The sequence below is a fragment of the Esox lucius genome, chromosome 10 (genome assembly GCF_011004845.1).
Source record: "Esox lucius isolate fEsoLuc1 chromosome 10, fEsoLuc1.pri, whole genome shotgun sequence".
NCBI lineage: Eukaryota > Metazoa > Chordata > Actinopteri > Esociformes > Esocidae > Esox > Esox lucius.
In genome coordinates, this window is record NC_047578.1 from 16,956,361 (window position 1) to 16,968,188 (window position 11,828).

General features: G+C 40.6%; 2 protein-coding genes across 3 annotated transcripts; one reads left to right on the plus strand and one right to left on the minus strand.

Annotated features, from left to right (window-relative positions):
- Positions 1 to 430: 430 nt before the first annotated feature.
- Positions 431 to 6,415, plus strand: prcc (proline rich mitotic checkpoint control factor). The gene is made up of 7 exons (XM_010873737.5): positions 431 to 1,298; positions 1,545 to 1,592; positions 1,714 to 2,196; positions 3,585 to 3,683; positions 3,918 to 4,064; positions 4,271 to 4,336; positions 5,085 to 6,415. Exons 1-7 carry the CDS (start codon positions 981 to 983, stop codon positions 5,169 to 5,171), a joined length of 1,248 nt encoding a protein of 415 aa, XP_010872039.4. The 5' UTR covers positions 431 to 980; the 3' UTR covers positions 5,172 to 6,415.
- A 7-nt stretch (positions 6,416 to 6,422) lies between these two features.
- Positions 6,423 to 11,828, minus strand: mrpl9 (mitochondrial ribosomal protein L9; the record flags this gene model as incomplete). Of its 2 annotated transcripts, NM_001304203.1 has the most annotated exon segments (8): positions 6,423 to 6,996; positions 6,998 to 7,071; positions 7,394 to 7,477; positions 7,892 to 7,990; positions 10,343 to 10,396; positions 10,523 to 10,647; positions 10,747 to 10,906; positions 11,513 to 11,790. In NM_001304203.1, coding segments are annotated over 8 exon segments (778 nt in total), but the record flags the coding sequence as incomplete, so codon positions are not given.

The following is an 11,828-nucleotide window of genomic DNA, read 5'->3' on the forward strand; positions in this document are numbered from 1 at the left end:
GCTGTGCTACATTTATTAATGGCAGAATATATTTTAGAGTTTGTTGTTTTCAATAATTGAAATGTGTAGAGATATGTATTTCTATGGGGAAAATGTTGTTTTTCATTTTTATAATCCCTGTTAACCACTGCTACTTAGAAAGGACAGATAGGAAATATAAGGGCAGGAAGGTGATATAATGTTGGGAATTTAATGTGGGGATTCTGAGAAACAATTGGGCATTGGCGTGAATTCTGCTCCACTGTTGGTACAGAGACTGGGTAATGATTGGAAGATGTTTAAAAAGGCTATGGGACAGGGTAAGGAGGTTGGAATGGTAGTGAGGTGGTTGGGGCCTTACGTTTCTCAGAGGAACAGTCTTAAAGTGTAACATATACAGGCCGGGACTGGCCTTACACTCCGGTACAATAGGCGGCAGTGTATTCACCATAAAGTTTGATGCGAGCTTCCAACGCAATCCCAAGGAAGAACTAGAAGAACCTGCGCAATATGTAGCTGCTTGAATACTTCTATTTTGAACTCCATCAATGGCATCAGACACCCTCAGATGGACTACCTGGCAATGGTTATTGCGTTTTGAAGGATATAACTAGCTATTTGGGTAGAAGAAAGAAACCATGGGGTATTGACAAAATCGATTCCATAATACCCATTGTAGAATTAGCCTAACATTTGCATCCTTAAAACGACTTAATCAGGCCTTGTTAGCTTCGACTAGCTAGTGTAGTGAATCCTCGGCTTCAGTTTGAAATCCTACCTTCTATTGACTCTACTTGAGCCATGATGTTAGCTAACTTACTTGAGCGTCGCTAGCTAGTTGGCCTTCTTTCGCAAGACAGAAAACTAGCTATTAGGTTTGTAATTACCTTGGCGATCAATTTTAAATGTTTGTCTACGACTAAATTGTTCGCATTTCATGCAATAAAGAATAAAGTACTGTAAGCCTCTAACACTTGGTGTCAGGCCAAACATCTAGGGCAATGTCTTTGGTAGCGTATGCTAGCAGTGATGACAGTGATTCTGACGAGACTTCTAGTTCCATGGCCCCTACGAGTAAACCTGGGGGGCTTTTCGCACGGCTTCCAGCACCCAAAAGGTCTACATCAGAATCACCAGGAAACCTGGGACAAAGCAAAGGGTCAACACAATTGTCATTGATCACTGTATCAAGTGCTGGCGACGAGAATTCAGATACCCGTTCTCAAACTGCCAAGGGAGGGTTGCTTTTCGATTTACCTAAACCGAAGAAGCGAACAGAGCCTGTGAAAATCACGATACCTGAGATAAAGAAGAGGGATGTAAGTAACAGTTTCGTGCCTTTAACCAGATAGTTAGACCAGTAACGAGAACATTATGCTGACGTCATGAATGTTTTTCACCCAAAAAAACTAAATATGACAATGCAGGCCAATTTTTGGTTCTCGTCCATCGTTTTGGATTAAAAGTAGTTTGTATGTATGTTGAATAGACCGAGGCTACCTTTAAGTGATTGTTTAGAAAATTATCAGAAGGGGGATTTCAATTTGATCCTGTCTTATCAACAGTCTGACTCAGATGAAGATGAGCCGAGAAAAAAAAAAGCCCAGCTCAAGGTAAAACATGACTAAGATATTTCTCACTGGCAAAATATCTGTATATAGATGGGTGTAGTGTCGGCCAGGCCAGGCATACATTTGCTCTAAAATGTTTTCTATCTCTTCTGCATCACTACAGGGCCCTGGGGCAGGCCTTTCTTCCCTTCTGCCTCAGCCAAAAAACATGGTTGTGAAAGAGATGCAGAGGTCGCTTGTGCCCCACACCCTTACCAAGCGTATGGATCCAAAGAAACCCACAAAGCCCTCCTTAGGGGCTTCCCAGGGCCTCACCAGCTCCAGTGCGTCACCCTCTGCCATCAAAGCAGCCGCCAAGTCGGCTGCCCTGCAGCTAGCCAGGCAGATAGCTGCTGAGGATGAAAGTGATGAGGAATTGACCCCGGAGAACTACTTTTCCCTGGGGGAGAGCTCCCAGCTTATCCCCCCTATAGTTCCTAGCCTGAACCCGGATCCTGTCCCTACTTCTGGCCTGCTGCCTGCTCCTACAGGCATGGTATGTGGCGCCTTCCAGTCAGATGCCCCTCTGGACTTCGGCGCAAACCAAGAGGGGGCTTGGGGAGGTCAACAGCTGGGAGCATACCAGCAGCCCTCTGCAGAGTCTCAGGTACTGAGAGAATGTGGACTTCAGTTGGATCATGTTGGGAAACATCGATCCAAATACAACTGTTTAACTTCCGTAAAGCCATACAAGCTTGATTAACATCTTAAGTTACATTTTCGAAAATGTAATTGCATAAACAGTCTGTTGTATTTTTTAATGTTTTGTGGAGATTATTTTATCTTATTTTTTACATTTATTTTTAAATGTGAAGAGGGGCATGCATTAAGCAATTAATAATAATTTTATGATGCGAAGATACAATGTTTTAATAGACCCAAATAGAATATTATGCAATAATACTCAACTTCCACAGTGTACAAAATACATTTGCTGTAAATGACCAAATCAAATCTCCAACTAGAGGTTATTTTACACTGGAACAAAATATAAATGCAACATAATTAATTAAGACTTCTCCAGCGGGCCTGTGGCTATTAAAGGTGAGCATGTAAATTAGTTTCATTGACATGTTTTTTTGAGAATTTGAGCAGAAAGTCTTTGATTGTGGAAGCCAAATTTGACCAGCTGTCTGGGTGGTTGGTTTCAGGTCATTCCAGAGATAAATATGCATGTGTGGACTCGTGTGGTTAAATTTTCTGGCCTTGTGAGGTTGGATGCGCTGTCAGTTTCTCTAAAATGATGTTGCAGGCAACTTATAGTAAAAGAACTGTAAGTTGCAGTTTTATCATTTTTTGTGACAAAACTGCATATTCTTACTCTACAGTAAAGTTGCCTTGCTCAAGGCCACTTTGTTGGCTCAGGGGTTTGATCTGGCATCATTTTGCTTACTGGTCCAAAGCTTTTAACTGCTAGGTTTACCACTGTCTGTAAGTAATGTAAAATCTATTTATGTACTATGCAGGTACTGCAGGTAGCCATTGTCTTATACATTTGCAGTCATTTTTAAGTCTCATGGCTTGGGAGTACAAACTGAACAGAATCAGTCGATTGTAGATATAATGCCCTGGTACCATATGCCGTGCCTGCCATGCTGACTGGCAGTTTATGACTTAGGTGCCAGACATCTTTGACTCTTTCTGGGGCGTTTCTCAGGTAACGCCTCGCGTTGAGATATAGTCCAAAAATGACATCTTGGATGTATGTGTAGAAATTTGTTGTGGTTCCTCTATCAGACGAGCTATCTCTATCTACTTATGGCCACATTGAAAAGACTAGTACCTGCAAATATGCAGGCCCCGAAGCAGCACATTTGGTAGAATGTGGCGTTTACAATGCTAGGGAGGTGGGGTCGATGCCCACATGGAGCCATTAAGAAAAAAAGTCTATGCATCGAAGTTGCTTTAGATAACAGCATTTGCTAAATGATTTAAGGCTTTTATTGTCCTGTTGCACAATACTTGATGACTAAATATATGATTGTATTTTGATAGGGTTATTACAACGAGGCGTACTATAAAGACCCAGAGTCTGACCCAGGCTTACCTGGGCCAGAGCAGCCTGGATCCTCCGCCCTGTTTGATGACGAAGCGGTAAGAATGTTTCTTGCCCTCACTGTGTAGTTTTTTGGCTTGCCATCGTGTTGTTTGTTTGATTTTCCTGACATTATCCTTTATCACTGAATCTCTAATTCTAAACCAACATAACTTTCCTGATTTAAGAAAATATCCAATAAATTGACCAAATTTGCAGCAGTTCAGACCAAATTTAGAGCTTGCTGCTACGCAACATATATAAATGTATGTTTTTCTTCTGACTGGTTGCAGTTCATGAGGCTTCAGGGGAAGAGGAACAGGGGCAAGGAGGAGGTGAAATTCCTGGAGATTAAGGGAGATGACCAGCTGAGTGGCAACCAGCAGTGGATGACCAAGAGCATGACCGAGGAGAAGCAGGAGCGAAAATCCTTCAGCAAGGTATGGGAGATTTGCACTGGAGTAATATTGATGATACTTTTGCACTCATTAGCAATCTGTGAAGGTAGCCGTGTTTGCTGTTAGCAGCTGAATTGGAACCTGGGTCATAGTAGTGATGATAGGATTAGTGGCCATGTGGCCTTGGTGAGGATTATGTTATCAACCTTGCTCGGGCTGACCCTTTGACCTCTTCCCTCGCTCTGTAGAAAAAAGGTGACCAACCCACAGGTCAACAGCGACGTAAGCACCAGATCACATACCTTATCCATCAGGTGAGTACATGTTCATCAGTAGATTCTGTTACACTATATTCTTGGAACCCAAGGGGGTCCCTTCGATAAGTTACTGACAACTCTTTGGGTAAGTAATACAAAATAAAAATGCTGTTTTCATGTAATGAATTAAGAGTTGGAGGACACACTGGGAGTAATTTAACATTTCAGACCAGTCGTCCATACAGAATTCTACAAGTTCCTTGAAATTCTTTGCCTGCACTTATGAACTGCCCCGATTTAAATAACAGGTTTTAAATATCCAGAGACTGAGATTATCATTGCAAGATTAACCAAAATATTATTTCTCTATGGATTTTGATGTGTGCTTGGGGCCATGAAACCGGTTTCTCTGCAAATATATCCTGGCACCTATGTGGTAAAGTTAATGATGTTGTGGACCTACATTCAGTTTAGTAAATACACTTTTGGACTCAAGTATTGGAAAGCTAAAGGATGAAGTTGAGCGCAGTACAGCAGTGGATATTAAGGAAGCAATAGGATTATTTGTGCAATGGTCTAAAATCCCTTGAATGTGTTATAACTTTCTAACTTTCTAGAAAAATTCTGTGAAATTCTCACTAAATGAAGAATTGAATAGAGAAGTTTATATATAATATTGCTTGGTATTTTAAGTTTGTATATTTGTTGTTCTTTATTGATGAAAAACATACTCAAACCACTCTATGGCACATTTACAAGCAAAATGTGTCAGTTAGAAAATGAATCTATTTCTAATCCATTGTAGGCAAAGGAGCGAGAGCTAGAGTTGAAGAACAACTGGGCAGAAAACAAGTTGACTCGCCGGCAAACACAGGCCAAATATGGCTTCTAAGAATGCAAATGGGTGGCTTTGTGGCATGCATAGCCCTCCCCCTGAAGATTAGTACAGTCCAGAAGATAACCTCACTGGGTATACTAAACCCTTGCTGTGGGGGAGGGGTTACAAACCTCATAGGTCCATCCTTGGAGATGCTAGCGTTGACTTTCCTTTTTGTCCCCCCAATTGTTGGCCTCCCTGGACTTGTATGGATTTGTAACACTTCAAACATTGCTCATTTAGTTTTGGTGGACTCTTTTGTATTATGTCAGTTTCTGGCTGCATAGGAACTGCATCTGCACACATTGTCAACTGGGAAATGGCGAATAAATGCAATTTTATGCGGTGGTATATTTCACCACATTACACATTGGAACCATTAATCGTCTGACAAGAAAACCATTTATGTTGCGGTGTCCATATTTTCTTAATCTTGTTTGTTTCCAGTTGTAGGGCAATAACCTTAACTCCTGCCAATCCAACTCACTGCTTTCCCTGGGGTTTTTAAATGTTAGAAAACACATCTGTAGAGACCCTTTGTGAAATATTGGAAATGCTTTTGTTGGTAACATGTTTACCTGATAAGTTTGGAATATCTTTAGTGGATTTTGGGGGAGAGTAGAGGTAGTGTTTAAAAAGGAGCCAAAAACTTAGTGGTCTGCAAATAAAGTGTATACCGTGACAGACTTTGAATTTGAATTCTATTAATGAACTTAAAATGTTCCGCATTTCACTGTCCTGTCTAGCCAACTAGGTTTTCAAACTGCTTGGAAGGCCTCAACATTGTGAAGATTAAGGATTCACATTTTGTTGTAGCTTAATATGGGACAGCATCAATTCTGGATCTGTAAGTATCAGATACCATAAGTGTAGGATGTGCTTACCGCTATATTGCATTTTTAAGCTACAGAGTGGGTTCACTGCTTACACAACCAATCCTCTGAGATCTTCAATAGCAATAATGAAAGAAAATAGAACTTGGAAGGCCTGTTTCTGCACAAGCAGAACATTGAGGAGCTCGACATGATAAAAACCAGCACTGTCCACAAGGCAGGGACAAAGCATGGTGCCACCAAAAGCAGCCCATTGTAAAGCAGACAATGTAAGCACTCCGATTCAAAGTGTTTGTCAAACTCATTAGGATTGGGAGGCATTTCCATACTGTATCCTATCAATGTAAGATGCAGGGGAAATACTTTTGTATCCTATACTTTGTGATGTGTTTTGTGCTGTTAAAATAAAAATAAATACAACTGTCATTTTGTTATCAGATTCAATACACTGTTTAATGTCCTGTTCAATATCTGAATGACTGCGCTCTTGAAATTGCATGAAGACATTAGAATTATCTTACGTTAATAGAACCATGAACATGTTCTCACTTTCAGGCATGTACATCACAGGCTGTAGCTACTCTTCCTATCAACTTGGGTTCATAAAAGTAATGGAATCAGGGACAAAAAGAGACTGACTAGAATAGACTGTACAATAAGCTTGTCATGAAATTAGGACATCATTGAATAGTGGCCAAAAAATATGTAGGCTAATGTATGTAATTGCCAGGGGCAAGCGTATCCATGAGCATCAAGTGATCACATTCACAAGTCATGTCAAAGTAACGTTTAAAGGGTAGTCCTCAATCTTTTTCTTTTTTCTGGTTGTCCGTTGGTGGAAATGCTTCCTTTTCCATAGTCTCCTCCCTACTTTCAACCAGGGGAAGGGGGACTGTTTCAGCTGGGACAACCACCTCTGAAACGACAGCACCAGCAGCCACTGTAACAGGAGTCTCTGAAATGGAAGCCTCTGGAACAGCTGCCTTTGTGACCGAATCGTTGTCCTGTTTTTTCCTCCTCGCTCTTGGGTCTACAAAGGGCACTACGGACATGGGGATCCGAACTGTGTCTATCCCATTAACCTAGAAGGAGGAAAGGCAAATTTACACTCCAGAACCACCTGAGCCATACCAAATCGCCTTCACTGATTTAATCATTTCAGCTCTTCCACAACCAGATTCCAGCTTCTAGGAAACAAATGTGTTAATTCTGTTTGACAGCAGACTGGGACCATTTGAGTTGCTGGTTGCTCTTCATTAGTGATCAAAAAGCCATCATTTTTTGAATTTTCAATAAAATGTCAGATAAAACCAACAGCTGCTATACATACAGTACCCATAAGATCAAATAAAAGTAAAGGACTTATAAGTTAGCCAACATGTTGAAATTGAGTCATGCACTTACTGTGACCTCACACCAGTAATCCCCCAGGTCTTTGATTGGCTCTTCTGATAGTTTCAGGGCATGAGGTGGAACAAATACACCCCGCTTAAGAGGAAAAAGATGACTACATCAAAACATTATAGTGAACACAATTTTTATACATTTCCTTTGTTACAGAACATGGTACAAAATGCTACTAAAAACACCACCTTGGGTGAGTTAATTGCACTGTACATTTTTACAAAACTTGACACCGTCACATCAACAGATCCATCGGTTTCTAGTACAATTTTATTTGTTACTGTGCTTGTTAATGATACAGGAAAATATCAATACATGTACGCTATCTGTAAACTATCAATATGTATTGCATCACTTGGAAAAAGTATCCAATATTATTTGTGCTAGTTTACACCAATAAGCAATCAAGTTGTTGTAAGCACTTTAACTGTCATGATTGAACAACAATTTCTCTTAGCAATTCTGTTTTTGAAACAGAATCAACAAGTACACTCCTACCTTAGTGAGAAACTGCCTGCAAACTATTTCTTTGGTGATGTCATACTCGGAGGGTTTTTTCTCAACTTTCATCTCCATATGCTTCAGGAACTCCACGGTCTGCAAACACACAGTTCTGTGAGGTTCAACAAAACACACCTAAAACCCCAAATAACAATCACCAAGTGGTTACTCCACCCTACACTTAGAGGTGTTTGACTCTAGGGGGGGCCAGTCCTCTTCTGGCTGTGCTGGATGAAGGTTAAACAATAATTTCTGCATGTTCAAATGACCAGTAGATCAATAGTTATAGACAACAGTCATTCTAATGGGCAGTAGAAGTGATGTTCATTTGCAAAAAGTGCCACAACTCCTTTTTTAATATCTAATGACCGTTTTGAAACACTTTTTCAGACTCAGTTGGAAATGCTTCCATATTGGATTACAACTTCAAAATTGTGCAAATTCCCCTCTAACTCTAATGTCTGAGTTTTTTATGTTAAACATAATGAAACATTTGTTCTTTTTTGTACACACATCTGTTCTGGCTTTGTGACAAATTACATTTCAGACAAAAAGCTGGTCTTTGGCAAGACAGCCACAACACAAATCATTGGGGCTGGTTTTGGGGACACAGATTAGCTTGATTTTTACATCCAGAGGCTTATACTACGAAGCAGTATTTGGGGTTAGCGAGCTAACTTCAGGTTGAACCCTGAGTTGTCAGTGTCACGGTGGTGGTTCACTTGTTACAAGGTTAAATCGCCATGGTAACTTATGCTGCACACCTAACCTGCTCCGGAGCAGGTTCATATTTGAAATAACAGATTGACGCGTATAAAAGCACTGCCTACTGCCAAATTATTTTTTTATTTAAAATGGCATCACCATTTATCAATTATCTTTGGCCCAATCCCAATGTCCCCCTAAGCCCTGAACCCTCAAAGACTTAACTGACGTCACCTGGTAATTGATTGAGTGCAAGAGCTCAAAATGCTATAAACAGTAATGGGACAGCACTTCGCGACTTTATCACGTTGCCTTGATGACGCTGAAACATGTTGCAATCTATTGTGGGGTTGGGACTTTTTATTTTACGAATATGCACTTCAAAGTCTGTGAGTGTGGACATTGGGCTTGGGCCATAGTCAGCTTTTTAGCTGTATGTTGCCAGTGCGACACTTTGAAGTCCTTTAGTGTATGCAGACAGTTCCACAGACTGTATGCATAGCTTTGCGTTTGTTTTGCTACAGGTAGTTGTGTGCTGTAAGTTATGTGGAAAACATAGGCAAAAACACAGTCTGTCGTGCAATTCGCCATGAGGTTCTTGCTCTAACAGAGCTACTTGATAAATGTGTGGTGTTCCCAGGCCACTTGACCACACAGTCTATTGAAGAGGGCTTTTATGTAAATAGAAGGTAGACAATAACTTACGTTGACTACTTCATCTATAAATAATGTAGACCCTATGACGTTTACTGTTGTATATTAAATGCAGCATACTCCTTTCATAGGGTTCCCCAGAGTGATCAGTGCCATAAGATTGCACCCAAATTCCGATAACAGCATCGCTGGATGAGAGTCAAGGGGATTTAGTTAATCGCAAGTCATCCACTGCATCAGCGTTCAGATAAAGGGGAAAAAAAAGCATAGTTTGGTCATTCTGGTACATTACCTACATGGACACAAAGGGTGTCTCTCATCCAATTTATTTTTTATTTGCTTCCAAGATGCTTAACACTGCCATTGTTGCAAACTGAAAAATTGGCTTACACACCGTGAGAATTTAGAATTAATCCAAGCAACAGATTAATGGAGTGCATAGCTGTAACTTCAGTCAGATCTAGTCGTACCATAAGGATGGAGCAGTGATACAGTCGACAACTTTTTGTCAGCTTTCCTTCCTACTTTTGGCAGGAGCAACTGTGTTGCATATATATCACACAACATATTTCTCTAAAACTATTGATGGCTCCTCTTGAATGAAATATGTGGCTCTGGTAGACTTGTCCATGTTTGCGATTGGTCATATGGTGCAAACACCGCCCCTTTTATGTGAACACACTCAACGCCAGTTCAAGAAAACCTGGGTTGATTTAACAAATTGATAACCACCATCGTGACCCCGCTTATGTAGAACTGCAGTTGTTATCCTTAATGAAAATAAATCCTGGGAATATTGAACTTGTTTCATAGTATAGCCCTCAGGTCTAGGCTTAATCTGTATGTGAAACCAGCCCTATATGTTTAGATTTTAGTAACTGAGCAGATTACATTAATCATGTGGGTTAAGTGCTTTGATCTATGGCACAGTAACAGATACTTCACCTCTTTGGGTTGAGGGATTCAAACTATTAACACTGATTACTAGCCCTACACAAACAACTAGGCCACCTGACACCCTATGCAGAGTCTTGAGGGGTTAGCCTTGGAAATGATATCAACTAATTGGAAAAGTAATACCATACTCACTAGCTGTCCTGTACGTGTTTGAGTTCTCTCCTCAGGTTTCCCTTCTCTTAAAAGCTGTAAAGGGGAAATAATTTGCCTGTTTGTGATGGAATAAGTACTACATAACAAAACTGCAAACTTACACCAACCAATCCATGTACCGCTTTCAGCAAACCAGAGGACATTGATATAAACACTCACCCTCAGTTCCTCTGCAAACATCTCTTTGTTTTCTGGTGACGGATAGACTGCCAAATCTTTGGCCAGGAGTTTATTGCGCCCAACATTCTTTTTCACAAACACAGTGTCACCTCGCCCGCCAAGCTCTAAAAACAAAGCCAAAAATACATTAGAAAGCATGCAGGCAAAAATCTTTATCCTCAAAAATAGTGTGGATATTGGAATAAGAGAAAATAGGTTCTTACTCGGTACTGTCTGTGTGAGGATGAGTTCCAACTTCTCCTTAGGTGCATTCTTTGTGTCCTCCACCACTTTGTACACCTGATGTCGCCGAGGATATAGTCTTGGTGGGCGGCCCTCTTTGGACAGAGGGACCTGCCACCAACGCTCCACCACAACTGTATTCTGTGCAACAGAGAATTACAGTGAAATAGTTTAGAATATGTGTTTTAAATAATTTCTTTCTCTACAGTATCACATAAGAATGGAAGGTGAGATCACTTTAAAACAGTGTGTTTTGGGAGGAGCTTGCAGATTTCAGTGGGGTGATCATGTGACCCACGCCCAGTGGACATGCTGATAGCGTTCTCCCAAACACTAGCCCGAGAACTATACCTTTCAATGCATTAATTGTTTCTAGCATTGACTAGAAACAGGTTTGTAATGTTGTTTTTACACTCGTTACCGTAGCAACACTACATCAATAACTAGCAGATTGCTGTCATGAAGTATTGTTTGCATTTCCAAACAGTGCCCATAAATTCAATTCAGTTGTTAGATGTCATAGCGATATAGGTATCAGAACGAAAAAACTAACTGAGTAACACACTACACTGGTCAGTATTTGCCACAAGAAACGCAATTGGGCCTATTCTGAACAGGCTTGGGCAAGAGTTCACCTTTTCGGATTCACCTCAATTCAAAATGTGTGGAGACCAACTGACTGCGACCTTTTTTAAGCTTCCATTTTTCCTGTATTCTCAATAAACTTATATTTGATAAAAACGTTACCTTGCACGATGTTTTCGAAAAACACCGAACCGAGGAATGTGTCAATTTCGTTAACTCCCGGACTACATCTCGAAGGACATGATGGCTGGTGCTCCACATGGTTGTCAGATTAGCTTCATATACAGGTCCGCTTTCTTTAACACACAGCACTAATGCTATGTTTAAACTGTGCTCAAGTAAGCTTGCACACTTAATGTAAAACAGAAGCTCGATGTTATGAAACAAATAGCATCCTGAAATGCAAGCTAACCAACGCTAACAGTCATATTGTCCTCAGTGCGCATTAGACGAGCGTCATTAGCGACTACGAGGGAAT

Bases quoted from the DNA above. Each gene is read 5' to 3' on its own strand.
- prcc (XM_010873737.5), top strand. From the start codon at position 981: ATGTCTTTGGTAGCGTATGCTAGCAGTGATGACAGTGATTCTGACGAG. The intron at 2,197-3,584 runs GTACTGAGAGAA...GTATTTTGATAG, and splicing joins AGCCCTCTGCAGAGTCTCAG to GGTTATTACAACGAGGCGTA. The intron at 4,065-4,270 runs GTATGGGAGATT...CTCGCTCTGTAG, and splicing joins AGCGAAAATCCTTCAGCAAG to AAAAAAGGTGACCAACCCAC.